Here is a 22,810-nt window from a genome sequence, read left to right as displayed (position 1 = left end):
TGGCAATTTCAACTTTCCCAACATTAATTGGGATAGTCATGGTGTCAAGTGCTTCGATGGAGTGGTGTTCATAACATTTATACAGGTGCTCTTTTTGTTCAATATTTAGAGGTTCCAACAAGTGAAAAGTGTGACAGGGCTTCGGTAGGAGCTCTGAATCCTCCACAATGCACAGAGTGTACTCAGGATGGTGAGTAAATGAAAATTCTCCATATTGGTCAGAATGCAAAGTTTATGAATATTCAGTTCTTCACTTCACTCACAGGTCCTCAGATGGGTTCGATGCAATCTTTGTGTTTCTGAACATGCCATTTAGTCTTCCCGGCATAGGAATACAGACACATCATTTACTCTGAGATTTCTCTCAATGTCATAGCAAAATGGAATGTTTTGCAGAGCAGAGAGCAAGTCTTCGCCATCCGTTCTGCCCTTGCCTCCCCAATCAACCAGACAGAGGCAGATTTCAGCTTTGTGTGCATTAATGCACAAACTACCTTGGTGTACAAGAGGTACAATATAGAGTTGGGCCCTGTTGCTTTGCTGTCATTGCATCAGCTCAATGTTGCCTCTTTCTCAGACAGAAGGTGGAGCTAAACTTCTAAAATTTGAAAATAATATTGAGAAGGTTAAGGTATAGCTGGGATGCATTGGCAGTATTAATCAAAGAGTCTAGAACAGCACTAAAACATAATGGAATAGGTGAATCTAGTTACTTATATGTAAGAATTCAGCAGCTGGCTGCATTTGTACTGAATGTATTTTCAATTGCTAAATAATTGGAGACAGAGAGAGAAGACTTCCAGCGTCAATATAAGTAGCTGTTGGCATCAGAAGTTCCCAATCAGAACACATTGAGGCACTATGCTGTCAGGGCAGCCGTTGTGATTGTTCCCTGTTCCATTTCAGGATTAATCCAATGAAGAATGGTACAGTCTGAAAACCCTTGAGCCAGTTAACTGATCAATGCAGACTTGCCTTTCGAGGATCGCGGGAAACCCACTTATTCTGAGTTAGGAGAGATTTGTTTTTCCAAATACGGATAATTTAGGACGTGAGAACACAGGAAAAAAGCCTGACCCGTTTTGTGCTTACAGTGGTTCCTTGTGTAGGATTATAATAATATTAATAATCGCTTATTGTCACAAGTAGGCTTCATTGAAGTTACTGTGAAAAGCCCCTAGTCGCCACATTCTGGCGCCTGTTCGGGGAGGCTGGTACAGGAATTGAACCCACGCTGCTGCCTTGATCTGCATTAGAAGCCAGCTGTTTAGCCCACAGTGCTAATCACATAACTTGCCAGTAAAAATTGGATATTGATTAATTGGTGCAGCAATCCACAGCACCACCCTGACTCATGATTTCAAGTCTGTTGATGCAGAGCTTCACACATTGTAAATTGATCAAATATTGTAGTATTTACGTGTTACAGACTATGCAAATCATTGGAGGAAATTGTTTGCAAGTTGTCCACAAATCTCTGCAGAACAGAGTAGCACGATGGCACAGTGGTTAGCACTGCTATCTCATGGTGCTGAAGACTCGGGTTCGATCCCGGCCCTTGGTCACTGTGTGTGTGGAGTTTACATATTCTCCCCGTGTCTGTGTGAGCCTCGTCCACACAACCCAAAGTTGCGCAGGGTAGGTGGACTGGTCCCCCTAAATTGCCCCTTAATTGGAAAAAGAAAAGAATTGGGCACTTTAAATTGAGAAACAAAAAGAAAACAAAAACAAACCTCTGCAGAACACATGGTAGTGAGCAACCTTTACTCCAACGACACGCTTTCATCAGAACCACTTGTTGATGACCTCCCACATACACACTTTCTGCTGTCCATTATTGGACAGATCATCTGTCCAAAACCACCTGTTAGATTTCAGGGTAGTGGGTTAGCCCTGATGCCTCACGGCGCCGAGGTCCCAGGTTCGATCCCGGCTCTGGGTCACTGTCCGTGTGGAGTTTGAACTTTCTCCCCGTGTCTGCGTGGGTTTCACCCCAGAACCCAAAGATGTGCGGGTTAGGTGGATTTGCAACACTAAATTGCCCCTTTATTGGAAAAATTTATTGGATATTCCAAATTTATGGAAAAAAAGCTTTCAGTCTGTAATCGTTCTTTTTCAGGACATTATATTGATCGCATTCATGCAAAGGTTTGTTTGAGAAATGGTTTTTGCTGTTATGAGATTTGGACACCTTTTTGGCCGAAGGCACTGGACGAGAGTCTCAGTCTCCCCATGGCCTGCTTCTAGGCGGCGGAAGTCGGCAGCATCATCGGGTCCCGCCATTGTCAATGGGATTTCCCATTGATTCCATCCCACGTTGGTGGGATTGGAAGATGCCACCGTCGTCAACAGCCGGAAAGTCTCGCCCTCTACGTTTGTAATCAATGCTATTTGTTCTTAACTGCATTTCTTCCTGTTGTCTCAGAAGGCACTACTGCTGAGCAGATACTTGTGGAGCGGAAAGTAAATGAGCCAGGTTTGCAACACACGGAGTGTGAAAATGAAGCTCCAGCCAAAGGAAACAATCAAGGTAAAAATGGAGAGGAGATGCAGATGAGGTTTTGAGAAACATTTCTTGTGTTTGACTGGGTGGATCAGTCATTTCCATCCATTTCTTCTTTCGACAAAAATGTCCAGGCGTGTTCAGTTCACACTGTTTCCTCCCCAAATCCCGTATATTATACTCGATAGAAGAACGTGGTCACACCATTTTGACTCAGACTTTTGTCCAAGTTAGTTGAGAGGTTGGAGAAAACTTTACCTGTTCCCTGTTGGCCGTGCACCCACACATCACCAAACAGATCATCCCATTTTCCTCGGCACTATTATACACCCAATTTACCTGAAAGTGCTTGATTTGTAGCCAGCATCACATCCAGGGATTTTGTTGTTGTATGTTTCTGTGGAAAGCTTTCCCTAATCTTGCCATTTCTATCCCTCATTTTCACAGGGACATGTCTGTCCTGCACTCTAATCAACCTTTCCTTAAAAGACTCCCACATTTCAAATGTGGATTTACCCTTAAACAATTGCTCCCAATCCACATTCTCTAGCTCCTGCCGAATTTTGTTATACTTGGCCTTTCCCCAATTTAGCACTCTTCCTTTTGGACCACTCTTGTCTTTGTCCATGAGTATTCTAAAACTTACAGAATTGAGATCGCTATTCCCAAAGTAATCACCGACAGAAACTTCAACCACCTGGCCGGGACCATTCCCCAATACCAGGTCCAATATGGCCTCTTCCGGAGTTGGACTATTTACATACTGCTCTAAAAAAACTCTCCTGGATGCTCCTTACAAATTCTGCTCCATCTACGCTTCCAACACTACATGAGTCCCATTCAATGTTGGGGAAGTTAAAATCTCCCATCACAATCACCCTATTGCTCCTACATTTTTCTATAATCAGTCTACATATTTGTACCTCTACTTCACGTTCGCTTTTGGGAGGCCTGTAGTAAAGTCCCAGCCATGTTACTCCACTCATCTTATTTCTTAGCTCTACCTATATTGCCTCAGTGCTCGAATCTTCCAGAGTGCCCTCCTTAATCACAACTGTGATATCATCTCTGACCAGTAATGTAACTCCTCCACGCCTTTTACCTCCCTCTCTATCCCTCCTGAAGCATCTATACCCTGGGATATTTAGTTGCCAGTCTTGCCCTTCCCTCAACCAAGTCTCAGTAATACCAATAACATCATATTCCCAGGCACTAATCCAGCCCTAAGTTCATCTGCCTTAACTGCTACACTTCTCGCATTAAAACAAATGCACCTCAGACCACCTGTCCCTTTGCGTTCATCATCTCTTCGCTGCCTACTCTTCCCCTTAGTCACAATGAGTTTATTAACTAGTACTCTACTGGCTTTTGTTGCTGCCTCTTTACTGACCTCTAACTTCCTAATCTGGTTCCCATCCCCCTGCCACATTAGTTTAAAACCTCCCCAACAGTGTTAGCAAAAGCAACCCCTAGGACATTGTTTCCAGTCCTGCCCAGGTGGGGCCGAAGTCCCGCTGCTAGAATGCCTGTCCCGCTGGCATGGATTAAACCACCTACCTTACCGGCGGGACAAGGTGGCGCAGGCGGGCTCCGGGGTCCTGGGTGGAGCGCGGGCGATCTGGCCCCGGGGGGTGCCCCCAGGTGGCCTGGCCCGCGATCGGGGCCCACCGATCCGCGGGCGGGCCTGTGCCGTGGGGGCACTCTTTTCCTTCCGCCTTCGCCACGGTCTCCACCATGGCGGAGGCGGAAGAGACTCCCTCCACAGTGCATGCGCGGGTTGCCGTGAGCGGCCGCTAACGCTCCCGCGCATGCACCGCCCGGCAATGTCATTTCTGGACCAGCTGGCGGGGCACTTCCGCCAGCTGGCGGGGTGGAGTTCAGTCCGGCTCGGGCCTAGCCCCTCAAGGTTAAGTCTGGGCCCCCAAGATGCGGAGGATTCCGCACCTTTGGGACGGCGCGATGCCCGACTGATTTGCGCCGTTTTTGGCATCGGTCGGCGGACATCGCGCCGATACCGGAGAATTTCGCCCCTGGTTCCCATCCCCCTGCCACATTAGTTTAAAACGTCCCCAACAGTGTTAGCAAAATCACCCCCTTGGTCATTGGTTCCAGTCCTGCCAAGGTGTAGACCATCCGATTTGTAATGGTCCCATCGCTCCCAGATCCGTTTCCAATGTCCCAAAAATCTGAACCCCTCCCTCATGCATCATCTCTCAAGCCACGTATTCATTCTGACTATTCTTGAATTTCTACTCTGACTGTCTCGTGGCACTGGTAGCAATCCTGAGATTACTACCTTTGAGGTCCTACTTTTTAACTTATCTCCTAACTCCCTAAATTCTGATTGTAGGACCTCATCCCATTTTTTACCTATATCGTCGGTGCCTATATGCACCACGACAACTGGCTGTTCACCCTTCCCCTTCAGTATGTCCTGCAGCCGATCTGAGACATCCCTGACCCGTGCACCCGGGAGGCAACATACCATTCGGGAGTCTCGTTTTCAACCACAGAAATGCCTGTCTACTCCCCTTAGGATTGAATCCCCTATGACTATAGCCCTGCCAGTCTTTTTCCCGCCCTTCTGTGCAGCAAAGCCAGCCACGGTGCCATGAGCCTGGCTACTACTGCCTTCCCCTGGTGAGTCATCATCAGTATCCAAAACGGTATACCTGTTTTGGAGGGAGATGACTGCAGGGGACACCTGCACTGCCTTCCTGCTCTTTCTCTGCCTTTTGGTCACCCATTCCCTGTCTCCCTCACCAATCCTAATCTGCGGTGAAAACCAACTCACTGAACGTGCTATTCACAACCTCCTCAGCATCGCGGATGCTCCAAAGTGAGTCCATCCGCAGCTCCAGAGTCGTCATGTGGTCTAACAGGAGCTTCAGCTGGACACACTTCCCGCACATGAAGGAGTCAGGGGCATCGGCCGCGTTCCTGAACTCCCACATTGAGCACGAGGAGCATAACACTGGTCTGGGATCTCCTGCCATTTTTACACTTTACCTTAACTGATTACAAATATAATATCAAATAATGAATAAGTGAAAGGAATAAAGATTTTACTTACCAATCACAATACATACCAACACACGAAGAGTTATATTTCTCCCAGCTACTGCTAATTGGAGCACTTTCCTTACCAGCCAATCAAGTCACTGCGTTGCTGTGATGTCACTCTTCAAATTTATCCCGAAAGACCCTGTGGCCTCTGTTTAAGCAGCTAGTTTAAATACTCACCGCTCGACTCTGTAGCTCCACCCACACGAACAGCTGAATTCCCGCCGAAAAGACTTGAATCCGCGAGGCAGCTAGTTTAAATACTCACCACTCAACTCTGCAGCTCCACCCACTCCAACAGCTGAATTCCTGCCGAAAATATAATTCCATTTCAGGATGAATCCAATGAATAAAGGTACAGTCTGAAAACACTTGAGCCAGTTAACTGATTAATGTAGACTTGCCTTTCGAGGATCGCGGGAAACCCACTTATTGTGAGTTTGGAGACATTTGTTTTTCCAAATACGGATAACTTGGGACGTGACAACACAGGAACAAAGCCTGACCGGTTTTGTGTTGACAGTGGTTCCTTGTGTAGGATTATAATAATATTAATAATCGCTTATTGTCTCAAGTAGGCTTCATTGAAGTTACTGTGAAAAGCCCGTAGTCGCCACATTCCAGCGAATGTTTGGGGAGGCTGGTACGGGAATTGAACCCGCACTGCTGCCTTGTTCTACATTACAAGCCAGCTAATAGCTGCTAATAACATAACTTGCCAGTAAAAATTGGATATTGATTAATTGGTGCAGCAATCCACAGCGCCACCCTGACTCATGATTTCAAGTCTGTTGATGCAGAGCTTCACACATTCTAAATTGATCAAATGTTCTAGTATTTACGTGTTACCGACTATGCAAATCATTGGAGGAAATTGTTTGCAGATTGTACACAAATCTCTTCAGAACAGAGCGGCACGATGGCACAGTGGTTCGCGCTGCTATCTCATGCACCCAGATTCGATCCCGGCCCTTGGTCACTGTGCGTGTGGAGTTTACATATCCTCCCCGTGTCTGTGTGGGCCTCGTCCACACAACCCAAAGTTGTGCAGGGTAGGTGGACTGGTCACCCTAAATTGCCCCTTAATTGGAAAAAGAAAAGAATTGGGCACTTTAAATTGAGAAACAAAATTAAAACAAAAACAAATCTCTGCAGAACACATGGTAGTGAGCAACCTTTACTCCAACGACACGCTTTCATCAGAACCACTTGTTGATCACATCCCACATACACACTTTCTGCTGTCCATTATTGGACAGATCATCTGTCCAAAACCACCTGTTAGACTTCAGGGTAGTGGGTTAGCCCTGATGCCTCACGGCGCCGAGGTCCCAGGTTCGATCCCGACTCTGGGTCACTGTCCGTGTGGAGTTTGCACGTGTTTGCGTGGGTTTCGCCCCCACAACGCAAACAATGTGCAGGTTAGGTGGACTTGCAACGCTAAATTGCCCCTTAATTGGAAAAATTAATTGGGTATTCTAAATTTATTTTTAAAAAAGATTTCAGTCTGTAATCGTTTTTTTCTTTCAGGACGTTATATTGATCGCATTGATGCAAAGGTTTGTTTGAGAAATGCTTTTTGCAGTTATGAGATTTGGACATCTTTTTGATCAAAGGCAGTGGGTGAGATTCTCTGGTCTCCCCGTGGCTTGCTTCTAGGCGGCGGAAGTCGGCAGCATCATCGGGTCCCACCGTTGTCAATGGGATTTCCCATTGATTCCACCCCACGTTGCTGGGACTGGAAGATGCCACCGTCGTGAACAGCCGGAAAATCTCGCCCTCTATGTTTGTAATCAATGCTATTTGTTCTTAACTGCATTTCTTCCTGTTGTCTCAGAATACACAATTGCTGAGCAGATACCTGAGGAGCGGAAAGTAAAAGAGCCAGGTTTGCAACCTACTGAGGGTGAAAATGAAACTCCAGCCAAAGGAAAAAATCAAGGTAAAAATGGAGAGGAGATGCAGATCAGGTTTTGAGAAACATTTTCTGTGATCGACAGAGTGGATCAGTCATTTGCATCCATTTATTTCTTTTGACGAAAATGTCCAGGTGTGTTCAGTTCACACTGTTTCCTCCCCAAATCCCGTATATTATACTCGATAGAAGAACGTGGTCACACCATTTTGACTCAGACTTTTGTCCAAGTCAATTGAGAGGTTGGAGAAAACCTTACCTGTTCCCTGTTGGCCGTGCACCCACACATCACCAAACAGATCATCCCATTTACCTCGGAACTATTATACACCCAATTTACCTGAAAGTGCTTGATTTGTAGTCGGCATCACATCCAGGGATTTTGTTGTTGGCTGCTTCTATGCAAATCTTTCAGCGTTTTAGAAACTACGTTAATGATTGCGATTGTTGGGCAACTGTTCCAAGGGAGGATTTCAGACCCAGGAGCCTCTTGGCATGGAATTAGCATTAACTGTGTGTTAAAATAACAATAGGGTAATTATATTTGGCAATTTCAACTTTCCCAACATTAATTGGGATAGTCATGGTGTCAAGTGCTTCGATGGAGTGGTGTTCATAACATTTATACAGGTGCTCTTTTTGTTCAATATTTAGAGGTTCCAACAAGTGAAAAGTGTGACAGGGCTTCGGTAGGAGCTCTGAATCCTCCACAATGCACAGAGTGTACTCAGGATGGTGAGTAAATGAAAATTCTCCATATTGGTCAGAATGCAAAGTTTATGAATATTCAGTTCTTCACTTCACTCACAGGTCCTCAGATGGGTTCGATGCAATCTTTGTGTTTCTGAACATGCCATTTAGTCTTCCCGGCATAGGAATACAGACACATCATTTACTCTGAGATTTCTCTCAATGTCATAGCAAAATGGAATGTTTTGCAGAGCAGAGAGCAAGTCTTCGCCATCCGTTCTGCCCTTGCCTCCCCAATCAACCAGACAGAGGCAGATTTCAGCTTTGTGTGCATTAATGCACAAACTACCTTGGTGTACAAGAGGTACAATATAGAGTTGGGCCCTGTTGCTTTGCTGTCATTGCATCAGCTCAATGTTGCCTCTTTCTCAGACAGAAGGTGGAGCTAAACTTCTAAAATTTGAAAATAATATTGAGAAGGTTAAGGTATAGCTGGGATGCATTGGCAGTATTAATCAAAGAGTCTAGAACAGCACTAAAACATAATGGAATAGGTGAATCTAGTTACTTATATGTAAGAATTCAGCAGCTGGCTGCATTTGTACTGAATGTATTTTCAATTGCTAAATAATTGGAGACAGAGAGAGAAGACTTCCAGCGTCAATATAAGTAGCTGTTGGCATCAGAAGTTCCCAATCAGAACACATTGAGGCACTATGCTGTCAGGGCAGCCGTTGTGATTGTTCCCTGTTCCATTTCAGGATTAATCCAATGAAGAATGGTACAGTCTGAAAACCCTTGAGCCAGTTAACTGATCAATGCAGACTTGCCTTTCGAGGATCGCGGGAAACCCACTTATTCTGAGTTAGGAGAGATTTGTTTTTCCAAATACGGATAATTTAGGACGTGAGAACACAGGAACAAAGCCTGACCCGTTTTGTGCTTACAGTGGTTCCTTGTGTAGGATTATAATAATATTAATAATCGCTTATTGTCACAAGTAGGCTTCATTGAAGTTACTGTGAAAAGCCCCTAGTCGCCACATTCTGGCGCCTGTTCGGGGAGGCTGGTACAGGAATTGAACCCACGCTGCTGCCTTGTTCTGCATTAGAAGCCAGCTGTTTAGCCCACAGTGCTAATCACATAACTTGCCAGTAAAAATTGGATATTGATTAATTGGTGCAGCAATCCACAGCACCACCCTGACTCATGATTTCACGTCTGTTGATGCAGAGCTTCACACATTGTAAATTGATCAAATATTGTAGTATTTACGTGTTACAGACTATGCAAATCATTGGAGGAAATTGTTTGCAAGTTGTCCACAAATCTCTGCAGAACAGAGTAGCACGATGGCACAGTGGTTAGCACTGCTATCTCATGGTGCTGAAGACTCGGGTTCGATCCCGGCCCTTGGTCACTGTGTGTGTGGAGTTTACATATTCTCCCCGTGTCTGTGTGAGCCTCGTCCACACAACCCAAAGTTGTGCAGGGTAGGTGGACTGGTCCCCCTAAATTGCCCCTTAATTGGAAAAAGAAAAGAATTGGGCACTTTAAATTGAGAAACAAAAAGAAAACAAAAACAAACCTCTGCAGAACACATGGTAGTGAGCAACCTTTACTCTAACTACGTGAATTCATCAGAATCACTTGTTGATCACATCCCACATACACACTTTCTGCTGTCCATTGTTGGACAGATCATCTGTCCAAAACCACCTGTTAGATTTCAGGGTAGTGGGTTAGCCCTGATGCCTCACGGCGCCAACTTCCCAGGTTCGATCCCGGCTCTGGGTCACTGTCCGTGTGGAGCTTGCACATTCTCCCCGTGTCTGCGTGGGTTTCGCTCCCACAACGCAAACAATGTGCAGGTTAGGTGGATTTGCAATGCTAAATTGCCCCTTAATTGGAAAAATGAATTGGGTATTCTAAATTTATTTTTAAAAAAGATTTCAGTCTCTAATTGTTTTTTTCCCAGGACATTTTTGATCAAAGGCACTGGACGAGAGTCTCAGTCTCCCCGTGGCCTGCTTCTAGGCAGCGGAAGGCGGCAGCATCATCGGGTCCCGCCATTGTCAATGGGATTTCCCATTTATTCCACCCCACGTTGGTGGGACTGGAAGATGCCACCATCGTGAACAGCCGGAAAATCTCCCCCTCTATGTTTGTAATTAATGCTATTTATTCTTAACTGCATTTCTTCCTGTTGTCTCAGAATACACAATTGCTGAGCAGATACCTGAGGAGCGGAAAGTAAAAGAGCCAGGTTTGCAACCCACTGAGGGGGAAAATGAAACTCCAGCCAAAGGAAAAAATCAAGGTAAAAATGGAGAGGCAATGCAGATGAGATTTTGAGAAACATTTCCTGTGATTGACAGAGTGGATCAGTCATTTGCATCCATTTATTTCCTTTGACGAAAATGTCCAGGTGTGTTCAGTTCACACTGTTTCCTCCCCAAATCCCGTATGTTATACTCGTTCGAAGAACTTGGTCACACCATTTTGACTGAGACTTTTGTCCAAGTTAGTTGAGAGGTTGGAGAAAAGCTCACCTGTTCCCTGTTGGCCGTGCACCCACACATCACCAAACAGATCATCCCATTTTCCTCGGCACTATTATACACCCAATTTACCTGAAAGTGCTTGATTTGTAGCCAGCATCACATCCAGGGATTTTGTTGTTGTCTGTTTCTCTGTAAAGCTTTCAGCGTTTTAGAAACTACATTTACGATTGCGATTGTTGGGCAACTGTTCCAAGGGAGGATTTCAGACCCAGGCACCTCTTAGCTTGGAATTAGCAATAACTGTGTGTTAAATTAATAATAGGGTAATTATATTTGGCAATTTCAACTTTCCCAACATTAATTGGGATAGTCATGGTGTCAAGTGCTTCGATGGAATGGAGTTCATAACATTTATACAGGTGCTCTTTTTGTTCAATATTTAGAGGTTCCAACAAGTGAACAGTGTGACAGGGCTTCGGTAGGAGCTCTGAATCCTCCACAATGCACAGAGCGTACTCAGGATGGTGAGTAAATGAAAATTCTCCATATTGGTCAGAATGCAAAGTTTATGAATATTCAGTTCTTCACTTCACTCACAGGTCTTCTGATGGGTTTGATGCAACCTTTGTGTTTCTGAACATGCCGTTTACTCTTCCCACATAGGAATACAGACACATAATTTACTCTTGAGATTTCTCTCAATGTCATAGCAAAATTGAATGTTTTGCGGAGCAGAGAGCAAGTCTTCGCCATCCGCTCTGTTCTTGCCTCCCCAATCAACCAGACAGAGGTAGATTTCAGCTTTGTGTGCATTAATGCAGAAACTACCTTGGTGTACAAGAGGTACAATATAGAGTTGGGCCCGGTTGCTTTGCAATCATTGCATCAGCACAATGTTGCCTCTTTCTCAGACAGAAGGTGGAGCTAAACTTCTAAAATTTGAAAATAATATTGAGAAGGTTAAGGTATAGCTGGGATGCATTGGCAGCATTAATTAACGAGTCTAGAACAGCACTAAAACATAATGGAATAGGTGAATCAAGTTACTTATATGTAAGAATTCAGCAGCTGGCTGCATTTGTACTGAATGTATTTTCGATTGCTAAATAATTGGAGACAGAGAGAGCAGACTTCCACCGTTAATATAAGTAGCTGTTGGCATCAGAAGTTCCCAATCAGAACACATTGAGGCACTATGCTGTCAGGGCAGCCGTTGTGATTGTTCCCTGTTCCATTTCAGGATGAATCCAATGAAGAAAGGTACAGTCTGAAAACCCTTGAGCCAGTTAACTGATCAATGCAGACTTGCCTTTTGAGGATCGCGGGAAACCCACTTATTCTGAGTTAGGAGAGATTTGTTTTTCCAAATACGGATAACTTAGGACGTGAGAACACAGGAACAAAGCCTGACCCGTTTTGTGCTTACAGTGGTTCCTTGTGTAGGATTATAATAATATTAATAATCGCTTATTGTCACAAGTAGGCTTCATTGAAGTTACTGTGAAAAGCCCCTAGTCGCCACATTCTGGCGCCTGTTCGGGGAGGCTGGTACAGGAATTGAACCCACGCTGCTGCCTTGATCTGCATTAGAAGCCAGCTGTTTAGCCCACAGTGCTAATCACATAACTTGCCAGTAAAAATTGGATATTGATTAATTGGTGCAGCAATCCACAGCACCACCCTGACTCATGATTTCAAGTCTGTTGATGCAGAGCTTCACACATTGTAAATTGATCAAATATTGTAGTATTTACGTGTTACAGACTATGCAAATCATTGGAGGAAATTGTTTGCAGGTTGTACACAAATCTCTGCAGAACAGAGTGGCACAATGGCACAGTGGTTCGCGCTGCTATCTCATGGTGCTGAGGACCCAGGTTCGATCCCGGCCCTTGGTCACTGTGCGTGTGGAGTTTACATATCCTCCCCGTGTCTGTGTGAGCCTCGTCCACACAACCCAAAGTTGTGCAGGGTAGGTGGTCACCCTAAATTGCCCCTTAATTGTAAAAAGAAAAGAATTGGGCACTTTAAATTGAGAAACAAAATGAAAACAAAAACAAATCTCTGCAGAACACATGGTAGTGAGCAACCTTTACTCTAACTACGTGCTTTCATCAGAACCACTTGTTGATTACATCCCACATACACACTTTCTGCTGTCCATTGTTGGACAGATCATCTGTCCAAAACCACCTGTTAGATTTCAGGGTAGTGGGTTAGCCCTGATGCCTCACGGCGCCGAGGTCCCAGGTTCGATCCCGGCTCTGGGTCACTGTCTGTGTGAAGTTTGCACATTCTCCCCGTGTTTGCGTGGGTTTCGCCCCCACAACGCAAACAATGTGCAGGTTAGGTGGACTTGCAACGCTAAATTGCCCCTTAATTGGAAAAATTAATTGGATATTCTAAATTTATTTTTAAAAAAGATTTCAGTCTGTAATCGTTTTTTTCTTTCAGGACATTATATTGATCGCATTGATGCAAAGGTTTGTTTAAGAAATGCTTTTTGCTGTTATGAGATTTGGACACCTTTTTGGTCGAAGGCACTGGACGAGACTCTCAGTCTCCCCATGGCTTGCTTCTAGGCGGCGGAAGTCGGCAGCATCATCGGGTCCCGCCATTGTCAATGGGATTTCCCATTTATTCCACCCCATGTTGGTGGGACTGGAAGATGCCTCCGTCGTGAACAGCCGGAAGATCTCGCCCTCTATGTTTGTAATTAATGCTATTTGTTCTTAACTGCATTTCTTCCTGTTGTCTCAGAAGGCACAACTGCTGAGCAGATACCTGAGGAGCGGAAAGTAAATGAGCCATGTTTGCAACCCACTGAGGGGGAAAATGAAACTCCAGCCAAAGGAAAAAATCAAGGTAAAAATGGAGAGGAGATGCAGATGAGGTTTTGAGAAACATTTCCTGTGATTGACAGAGTGGATCAGTCATTTGCATCCATTTATTTCTTTCGACGAAAATGTCCAGGTGTGTTCAGTTCACACTGTTTCCTCCCCAAATCCCATATATTATACTCGATAGAAGAACGTGGTCACACCATTTTGACTCAGACTTTTGTCCAAGTCAGTTGAGAGGTTGGAGAAAACCTTACCTGTTCCCTGTTGGCCGTGCACCCACACATCACCAAACAGATCATCCCATTTTCCTCGGCACTATTATACACCCAATTTACCTGAAAGTGCTTGATTTGTAGCCAGCATCACATCCAGGGATTTTGTTGTTGGCTGCTTCTATGCAAATCTTTCAGCGTTTTAGAAACTACGTTTATGATTGCGATTGTTGGGCAACTGTTCCAAGGGAGGATTTCAGACCCAGGAGCCTCTTGGCATGGAATTAGCAATAACTGTGTGTTAAAATAACAATAGGGTAATTATATTTGGCAATTTCAACTTTCCCAACATTAATTGGGATAGTCATGGTGTCAAGTGCTTTGATGGAGTGGTGTTCATAACATTTATACAGGTGCTCTTTTTGTTCAATATTTAGAGGTTCCAACAAGTGAACAGTGTGACAGGTAGGAGCTCTGAATCCTCCACAATGCACAGAGCGTACTCAGGATGGTGAATAAATGAATATTCTCCATATTGGTCAGAATGCAAAGTTTATGAATATTCAGTTCTTCACTTCACTCACAGGTCCTCAGATGGGTTCGATGCAATCTTTGTGTTTCTGAACATGCCATTTAGTCTTCCCGGCATAGGAATACAGACACATCATTTACTCTGAGATTTCTCTCAATGTCATAGCAAAATGGAATGTTTTGCAGAGCAGAGAGCAAGTCTTCGCCCTCCGTTCTGCCCTTGCCTCCCCAATCAACCAGACAGAGGTAGATTTCAGCTTTGTGTGCATTAATGCACAAACTACCTTGGTGTACAAGAGGTACAATATAGAGTTGGGCCCTGTTGCTTTGCTGTCATTGCATCAGCTCAATGTTGCCTCTTTCTCAGACAGAAGGTGGAGCTAAACTTCTAAAATTTGAAAATAATATTGAGAAGGTTAAGGTATAGCTGGGATGCATTGGCAGTATTAATCAAAGAGTCTAGAACAGCACTAAAACATAATGGAATAGGTGAATCTAGTTACTTATATGTAAGAATTCAGCAGCTGGCTGCATTTGTACTGAATGTATTTTCAATTGCTAAATAATTGGAGACAGAGAAGACTTCCAGCGTCAATATAAGTAGCTGTTGGCATCAGAAGTTCCCAATCAGAACACATTGAGGCACTATGCTGTCAGGTCAGCCGTTGTGATTGTTCCCTGTTCCATTTCAGGATTAATCCAATGAAGAATGGTACAGTCTAAAAACCCTTGAGCCAGTTAACTGATCAATGCAGACTTGCCTTTCGAGGATCGCGGGAAACCCAGTTATTCTGAGTTAGGAGAGATTTGTTTTTCCAAATACGGATAATTTAGGACGTGAGAACACAGGAAAAAAGCCTGACCCGTTTTGTGCTTACAGTGGTTCCTTGTTTAGGATTATAATAATATTAATAATCGCTTATTGTCACAAGTAGGCTTCATTGAAGTTACTGTGAAAAGCCCCTAGTCGCCACATTCTGGCGCCTGTTCGGGGAGGCTGGTACAGGAATTGAACCCACGCTGCTGCCTTGTTCTGCATTAGAGGCCAGCTGTTTAGCCCACAGTGCTAATCACATAACTTGCTAGTAAAAATTGGATATTGATTAATTGGTGCAGCAATCCACAGCGCCACCCTGACTCATGATTTCAAGTCTGTTGATGCAGAGCTTCACACATTGTAAATTGATCAAATATTGTAGTATTTACGTGTTACAGACTATGCAAATCATTGGAGGAAATTGTTTGCAAGTTGTTCACAAATCTCTGCAGAACAGAGTAGCACGATGGCACAGTGGTTAGCACTGCTATCTCATGGTGCTGAAGACTCGGGTTCGATCCCGGCCCTTGGTCACTGTGTGTGTGGAGTTTACATATTCTCCCCGTGTCTGTGTGAGCCTCGTCCACACAACCCAAAGTTGTGCAGGGTAGGTGGACTGGTCCCCCTAAATTGCCCCTTAATTGGAAAAAGAAAAGAATTGGGCACTTTAAATTGAGAAACAAAAAGAAAACAAAAACAAACCTCTGCAGAACACATGGTAGTGAGCAACCTTTACTCTAACTACGTGCATTCATCAGAATCACTTGTTGATCACATCCCACATACACACTTTCTGCTGTCCATTGTTGGACAGATCATCTGTCCAAAACCACCTGTTAGATTTCAGGGTAGTGGGTTAGCCCTGATGCCTCACGGCGCCAACTTCCCAGGTTTGATCCCGGCTCTGGGTCACTGTCCGTGTGGAGCTTGCACATTCTCCCCGTGTCTGCGTGGGTTTCGCTCCCACAACGCAAACAATGTGCAGGTTAGGTGGATTTGCAATGCTAAATTGCCCCTTAATTGGTAAAATGAATTGGGTATTCTAAATTTATTTTTAAAAAAGATTTCAGTCTCTAATTGTTTTTTTCCCAGGACATTTTTGATCAAAGGCACTGGACGAGAGTCTCAGTCTCCCCGTGGCCTGCTTCTAGGCAGCGGAAGGCGGCAGCATCATCGGGTCCCGCCATTGTCAATGGGATTTCCCATTTATTCCACCCCACGTTGGTGGGACTGGAAGATGCCACCATCGTGAACAGCCGGAAAATCTCCCCCTCTATGTTTGTAATTAATGCTATTTATTCTTAACTGCATTTCTTCCTGTTGTCTCAGAATACACAATTGCTGAGCAGATACCTGAGGAGCGGAAAGTAAAAGAGCCAGGTTTGCAACCCACTGAGGGGGAAAATGAAACTCCAGCCAAAGGAAAAAATCAAGGTAAAAATGGAGAGGCAATGCAGATGAGATTTTGAGAAACATTTCCTGTGATTGACAGAGTGGATCAGTCATTTGCATCCATTTATTTCCTTTGACGAAAATGTCCAGGTGTGTTCAGTTCACACTGTTTCCTCCCCAAATCCCGTATGTTATACTCGTTCGAAGAACTTGGTCACACCATTTTGACTGAGACTTTTGTCCAAGTTAGTTGAGAGGTTGGAGAAAAGCTCACCTGTTCCCTGTTGGCCGTGCACCCACACATCACCAAACAGATCATCCCATTTTCCTCGGCACTATTATACACCCAATTTACCTGAAAGTGCTTGATTTGTAGCCAGCATCACATCCAGGGATTTTGTTGTTGTCTGTTTCTCTGTAAAGCTTTCAGCGTTTTAGAAACTACATTTACGATTGCGATTGTTGGGCAATTGTTCCAAGGGAGGATTTCAGACCCAGGCACCTCTTAGCTTGGAATTAGCAATAACTGTGTGTTAAATTAATAATAGGGTAATTATATTTGGCAATTTCAACTTTCCCAACATTAATTGGGATAGTTATGGTGTCAAGTGCTTCGATGGAATGGAGTTCATAACATTTATACAGGTGCTCTTTTTGTTCAATATTTAGAGGTTCCAACAAGTGAACAGTGTGACAGGGCTTCGGTAGGAGCTCTGAATCCTCCACAATGCACAGAGCGTACTCAGGATGGTGAGTAAATGAAAATTCTCCATATTGGTCAGAATGCAAAGTTTATGAATATTCAGTTCTTCACTTCACTCACAGGTCTTCTGATGGGTTTGATGCAACCTTTGTGTTTCTGAACATGCCGTTTACTCTTCCCACATAGGAATACAGACACATAATTTACTCTTGAGATTTCTCTCAATGTCATAACAAAATTGAATGTTTTGCGGAGCAGAGAGCAAGTCTTCGCCATCCGCTCTGTTCTTGCCTCCCCAATCAACCAGACAGAGGTAGATTTCAGCTTTGTGTGCATTAATGCACAAACTACCTTGGTGTACAAGAGGTACAATATAGAGTTGGGCCCGGTTGCTTTGCAATCATTGCATCAGCACAATGTTGCCTCTTTCTCAGACAGAAGGTGGAGCTAAACTTCTAAAATTTGAAAATAATATTGAGAAGGTTAAGGTATAGCTGGGATGCATTGGCAGCATTAATTAACGAGTCTAGAACAGCACTAAAACATAATGGAATAGGTGAATCAAGTTACTTATATGTAAGAATTCAGCAGCTGGCTGCATTTGTACTGAATGTATTTTCGATTGCTAAATAATTGGAGACAGAGAGAGCAGACTTCCACCGTTAATATAAGTAGCTGTTGGCATCAGAAGTTCCCAATCAGAACACATTGAGGCACTATGCTGTCAGGGCAGCCGTTGTGATTGTTCCCTGTTCCATTTCAGGATGAATCCAATGAAGAAAGGTACAGTCTGAAAACCCTTGAGCCAGTTAACTGATCAATGCAGACTTGCCTTTTGAGGATCGCGGGAAACCCACTTATTCTGAGTTAGGAGAGATTTGTTTTTCCAAATACGGATAACTTAGGACGTGAGAACACAGGAACAAAGCCTGACCCGTTTTGTGCTTACAGTGGTTCCTTGTGCAGGATTATAATAATATTAATAATCGCTTATTGTCACAAGTAGGCTTCATTGAAGTTACTGTGAAAAGCCCCTAGTCGCCACATTCTGGCGCCTGTTCGGGGAGGCTGGTACAGGAATTGAACCCACGCTGCTGCCTTGATCTGCATTAGAAGCCAGCTGTTTAGCCCACAGTGCTAATCACATAACTTGCCAGTAAAAATTGGATATTGATTAATTGGTGCAGCAATCCACAGCGCCACCCTGACTCATGATTTCAAGTCTGTTGATGCAGAGCTTCACACATTGTAAATTGATCAAATATTGTAGTATTTACGTGTTACAGACTATGCAAATCATTGGAGGAAATTGTTTGCAAGTTGTACACAAATCTCTGCAGAACAGAGTGGCACAATGGCACAGTGGTTCGCGCTGCTATCTCATGGTGCTGAGGACCCAGGTTCGATCCCGGCCCTTGGTCACTGTGCGTGTGGAGTTTACATATCCTCCCCGTGTCTGTGTGAGCCTCGTCCACACAACCCAAAGTTGTGCAGGGTAGGTGGTCACCCTAAATTGCCCCTTAATTGTAAAAAGAAAAGAATTGGGCACTTTAAATTGAGAAACAAAATGAAAACAAAAACAAATCTCTGCAGAACACATGGTAGTGAGCAACCTTTACTCTAACTACGTGCTTTCATCAGAACCACTTGTTGATTACATCCCACATACACACTTTCTGCTGTCCATTGTTGGACAGATCATCTGTCCAAAACCACCTGTTAGATTTGAGGGTAGTGGGTTAGCCCTGATGCCTCACGGCGCCGAGGTCCCAGGTTCGATCCCGGCTCTGGGTCACTGTCTGTGTGGAGTTTGCACATTCTCCCCGTGTTTGCGTGGGTTTCGCCCCCACAACGCAAACAATGTGCAGGTTAGGTGGACTTGCAACGCTAAATTGCCCCTTAATTGGAAAAATTAATTGGATATTCTAAATTTATTTTTAAAAAAGATTTCAGTCTGTAATCGTTTTTTTCTTTCAGGACATTATATTGATCGCATTGATGCAAAGGTTTGTTTAAGAAATGCTTTTTGCTGTTATGAGATTTGGACACCTTTTTGGTCGAAGGCACTGGACGAGACTCTCAGTCTCCCCGTGGACTGCTTCTAGGCGCGGAAGTCGGCAGCATCATCGGGTCCCGCCATTGTCAATGGGATTTCCCATTTATTCCACCCCATGTTGGTGGGACTGGAAGATGCCTCCGTCGTGAACAGCCGGAAGATCTCGCCCTCTATGTTTGTAATTAATGCTATTTGTTCTTAACTGCATTTCTTCCTGTTGTCTCAGAAGGCACAACTGCTGAGCAGATACCTGAGGAGCGGAAAGTAAATGAGCCATGTTTGCAACCCACTGAGGGGGAAAATGAAACTCCAGCCAAAGGAAAAAATCAAGGTAAAAATGGAGAGGAGATGCAGATGAGGTTTTGAGAAACATTTCCTGTGATTGACAGAGTGGATCAGTCATTTGCATCCATTTATTTCTTTCGACGAAAATGTCCAGGTGTGTTCAGTTCACACTGTTTCCTCCCCAAATCCCATATATTATACTCGATAGAAGAACGTGGTCACACCATTTTGACTCAGACTTTTGTCCAAGTCAGTTGAGAGGTTGGAGAAAACCTTACCTGTTCCCTGTTGGCCGTGCACCCACACATCACCAAACAGATCATCCCATTTTCCTCGGCACTATTATACACCCAATTTACCTGAAAGTGCTTGATTTGTAGCCAGCATCACATCCAGGGATTTTGTTGTTGGCTGCTTCTATGCAAATCTTTCAGCGTTTTAGAAACTACGTTTATGATTGCGATTGTTGGGCAACTGTTCCAAGGGAGGATTTCAGACCCAGGAGCCTCTTGGCATGGAATTAGCAATAACTGTGTGTTAAAATAACAATAGGGTAATTATATTTGGCAATTTCAACTTTCCCAACATTAATTGGGATAGTCATGGTGTCAAGTGCTTTGATGGAGTGGTGTTCATAACATTTATACAGGTGCTCTTTTTGTTCAATATTTAGAGGTTCCAACAAGTGAACAGTGTGACAGGGCTTCGGTAGGAGCTCTGAATCCTCCACAATGCACAGAGCGTACTCAGGATGGTGAATAAATGAATATTCTCCATATTGGTCAGAATGCAAAGTTTATGAATATTCAGTTCATCACTTCACTCACAGGTGCTCAGATGGGTTTGATGCATTTTCTGTGTTTCTGAACATGCCGTTTACTCTTCCCACATAGGAATACAGACACATAATTTACTCTTGAGATTTCTCTCAATGTCATAACAAAATTGAATGTTTTGCGGAGCAGAGAGCAAGTCTTCGCCATCCGCTCTGCCCTTGCCTCCCCAATCAACCAGATAGAGGTAGATTTCAGCTTTGTGTGCATTAATGCACAAACTACCTTGGTGTACAAGAGGTACAATATAGAGTTGGGCCCGGTTGCTTTGCTATCATTGCATCAGCACAATGTTGCCTCTTTCTCAGACAGAAGGTGGAGCTAAACTTTTAAAATTTGAAAATAATATTGAGAAGGTTAAGGTATAGCTGGGATGCATTGGCAGTATTAATCAAAAAGTCTAGAACAGCACTAAAACATAATGCAATAGGTGAATCTAGTTACTTATACATAGGAATTCAGCAGCTGGCTGCATTTGTACTGAATGTAAATTCAATTGCTAAATATTAGGATACAGAGAGAGCAGACTTCACGCATGAATATAAGTAGCTGTTGGCATCAGAAGTCCCCCATCAGAACACATTGAGGCACTATGCTGTCAGGTCAGCCTTTGTGATTGTTCCCTGTTCCATTTCAGGATGAATCCAATGAAGAAAGGTAGAGTCTGAAAACACTTGAGCCAGTTAACTGATCAATGCAGACTTGCCTTTTGAGGATCACGGGAAACGCACTTATTCTGAGTTTGGAGACATTCGTTTTTCCACATACAGATAACTGAGGATGTGAGAACACAGGAACAAAGCCTGATCGGTTTTGTGTTGACAGTGGTTCCTTGTGTAGGATTATAATAATCTTAATAATCGCTTATTGTCACAAGTAGGCTTCATTGAAGTTACAGTGAAAAGCCCCTAGTCGCCACATTCCGGCTCCTGTTCGGGGAGGCTGGTACGGGAATTGAACCCACGCTGCTGCCTTGTTCTGCATTACAAGCCAGCTGTTTAGCCCACAGTGCTAATAACATAACTTTCATAGGATTTACAGTGAAGAAGGAGGCCACCCGGCCCATCGAGTCTGCACCGGCTCCTGGAAAGAGCACCCTCCCCAAGGTCAACACCTCCACCCTATCCCCACAACCCAGCAACCCCACCCAACACTAAGGCCAATGTTGGACACTAAGGGCAATTTATCATGGCCAATCCGCCTAACATACACATCTTTGGTAGTGGGAGGAAACCGGAGTATCCGGAGGAAACCCACGCACACACGGGGAGGACGTGCAGACTCCGCACAGACAGTGACCCAAGCCGGAATCGAACCTGGGACCCTGGAGCTGTGAAGCAATTGTGCTATCCACAATGCTACCGTGCTTGCCAGTTAAAATTGGATATTGATTAATTGGTGCAGCAATCCACAGCACCACCCTGACTCATGATGTCAAGTCTGTTGATGCAGAGCTTCACACATTGTAAATTGATCAAATATTCTAGTATTTTACATGTTACAGACTGTGCAAGTCATTGGCGGAAATTGTTTGCAAGTTGTACACAAATCTCTGCAGAACAGAGCGGCACGATGGCACAGTGGTTCGCGCTGCTATCTCATGGTGCTGAGGACCCAGGTTCGATCCTGGCCCTTGGTCACTGTGCGTGTGGAGTTTACATATCCTCCCCGTGTCTGTGTGAGCCTCGTTCAAATTGCCCCTTAATTGGAAAAAGAAAAGAATTGGGCACTTTAAATTGAGAAACAAAATTAAAACAAAAACAAATCTCTGCAGAACACATGGTAGTGAGCAACCTTTACTCCAACGACACGCTTTCATCAGAACCACTTGTTGATCACATCCCACATACACACTTTGTGCTGTCCATTATTCGACAGATCATCTGTCCAAAACCACCTGTTAGATTTCAGGGTAGTGGGTTAGCCCTGATGCCTCACGGCACCGAGGTCCCAGGTTCGATCCCAACTCCGGGTCACTGTCGGTGTGGAGTTTGCACATTCTCTCCGTGTTTGCGTGGGTTTCGCCCCCACAACCCAAACGATTTGCAGGTTAGGTGGATTTGCAACGCTAAATTACCCCTTAATTGGAAAAATGAATTGGGCATTCTAAATTTATGAAAAAAAAAGATTTCAGTCTGTAATCGTTTTTTTTCAGGACATTATATTGATCGCATTGATGCAAAGGTGTGTTTGAGAAATGGTTTTTGCAGTTATGAGATTTGGACACCTTTTTGATCAAAGGCACCGGGCGAGATTCTCTGGTCTCCCCGTGGCCTGCTTCTAGGCGTCGGAAGGTGGCAGCATCATCGGGTCCCGCCATTGTCAATGGGATTTCCCATTGATTCCACCCAACAACTTCTGGTTGCGGCTATGCGGAGCTAAGCCGCACGAATCGGCAGCTCCCGCGAATACGGACTTTCGGGCTCGATAGAAGAGCCCCAACAGAACTTTTCACACAGCCAA

General features: G+C 44.3%; 1 protein-coding gene across 33 annotated transcripts in view; it reads left to right on the top strand.

Moving 5' to 3' along the window:
* LOC140426626 (uncharacterized) overlaps positions 1-22,810 on the top strand; it is a 196,692-nt gene that overhangs the window by 32,632 nt on the left and 141,250 nt on the right. For 21 of the 33 annotated variants that reach the window (XM_072511659.1, XM_072511638.1, XM_072511664.1 and 18 more), the window contains 11 exons: positions 110-190; positions 2,426-2,530; positions 7,404-7,508; positions 8,136-8,216; positions 10,387-10,491; positions 11,119-11,199; positions 13,436-13,540; positions 16,408-16,512; positions 17,140-17,220; positions 19,456-19,560; positions 20,188-20,268. In XM_072511659.1, coding sequence (XP_072367760.1) covers positions 110-190; positions 2,426-2,530; positions 7,404-7,508; positions 8,136-8,216; positions 10,387-10,491; positions 11,119-11,199; positions 13,436-13,540; positions 16,408-16,512; positions 17,140-17,220; positions 19,456-19,560; positions 20,188-20,268 — 1,035 coding nt within the window. The remainder of the gene's footprint in view (positions 1-109; positions 191-2,425; positions 2,531-7,403; positions 7,509-8,135; positions 8,217-10,386; positions 10,492-11,118; positions 11,200-13,435; positions 13,541-16,407; positions 16,513-17,139; positions 17,221-19,455; positions 19,561-20,187; positions 20,269-22,810) is intronic. The other 12 variants (XM_072511651.1, XM_072511629.1, XM_072511654.1 and 9 more) reach the window with 10 other exon arrangements.

The sequence above is a fragment of the Scyliorhinus torazame genome, chromosome 7, assembly GCF_047496885.1.
Source record: "Scyliorhinus torazame isolate Kashiwa2021f chromosome 7, sScyTor2.1, whole genome shotgun sequence".
Lineage (NCBI taxonomy): Eukaryota > Metazoa > Chordata > Chondrichthyes > Carcharhiniformes > Scyliorhinidae > Scyliorhinus > Scyliorhinus torazame.
This window is presented reverse-complemented; position numbering and strand designations above follow the sequence as displayed.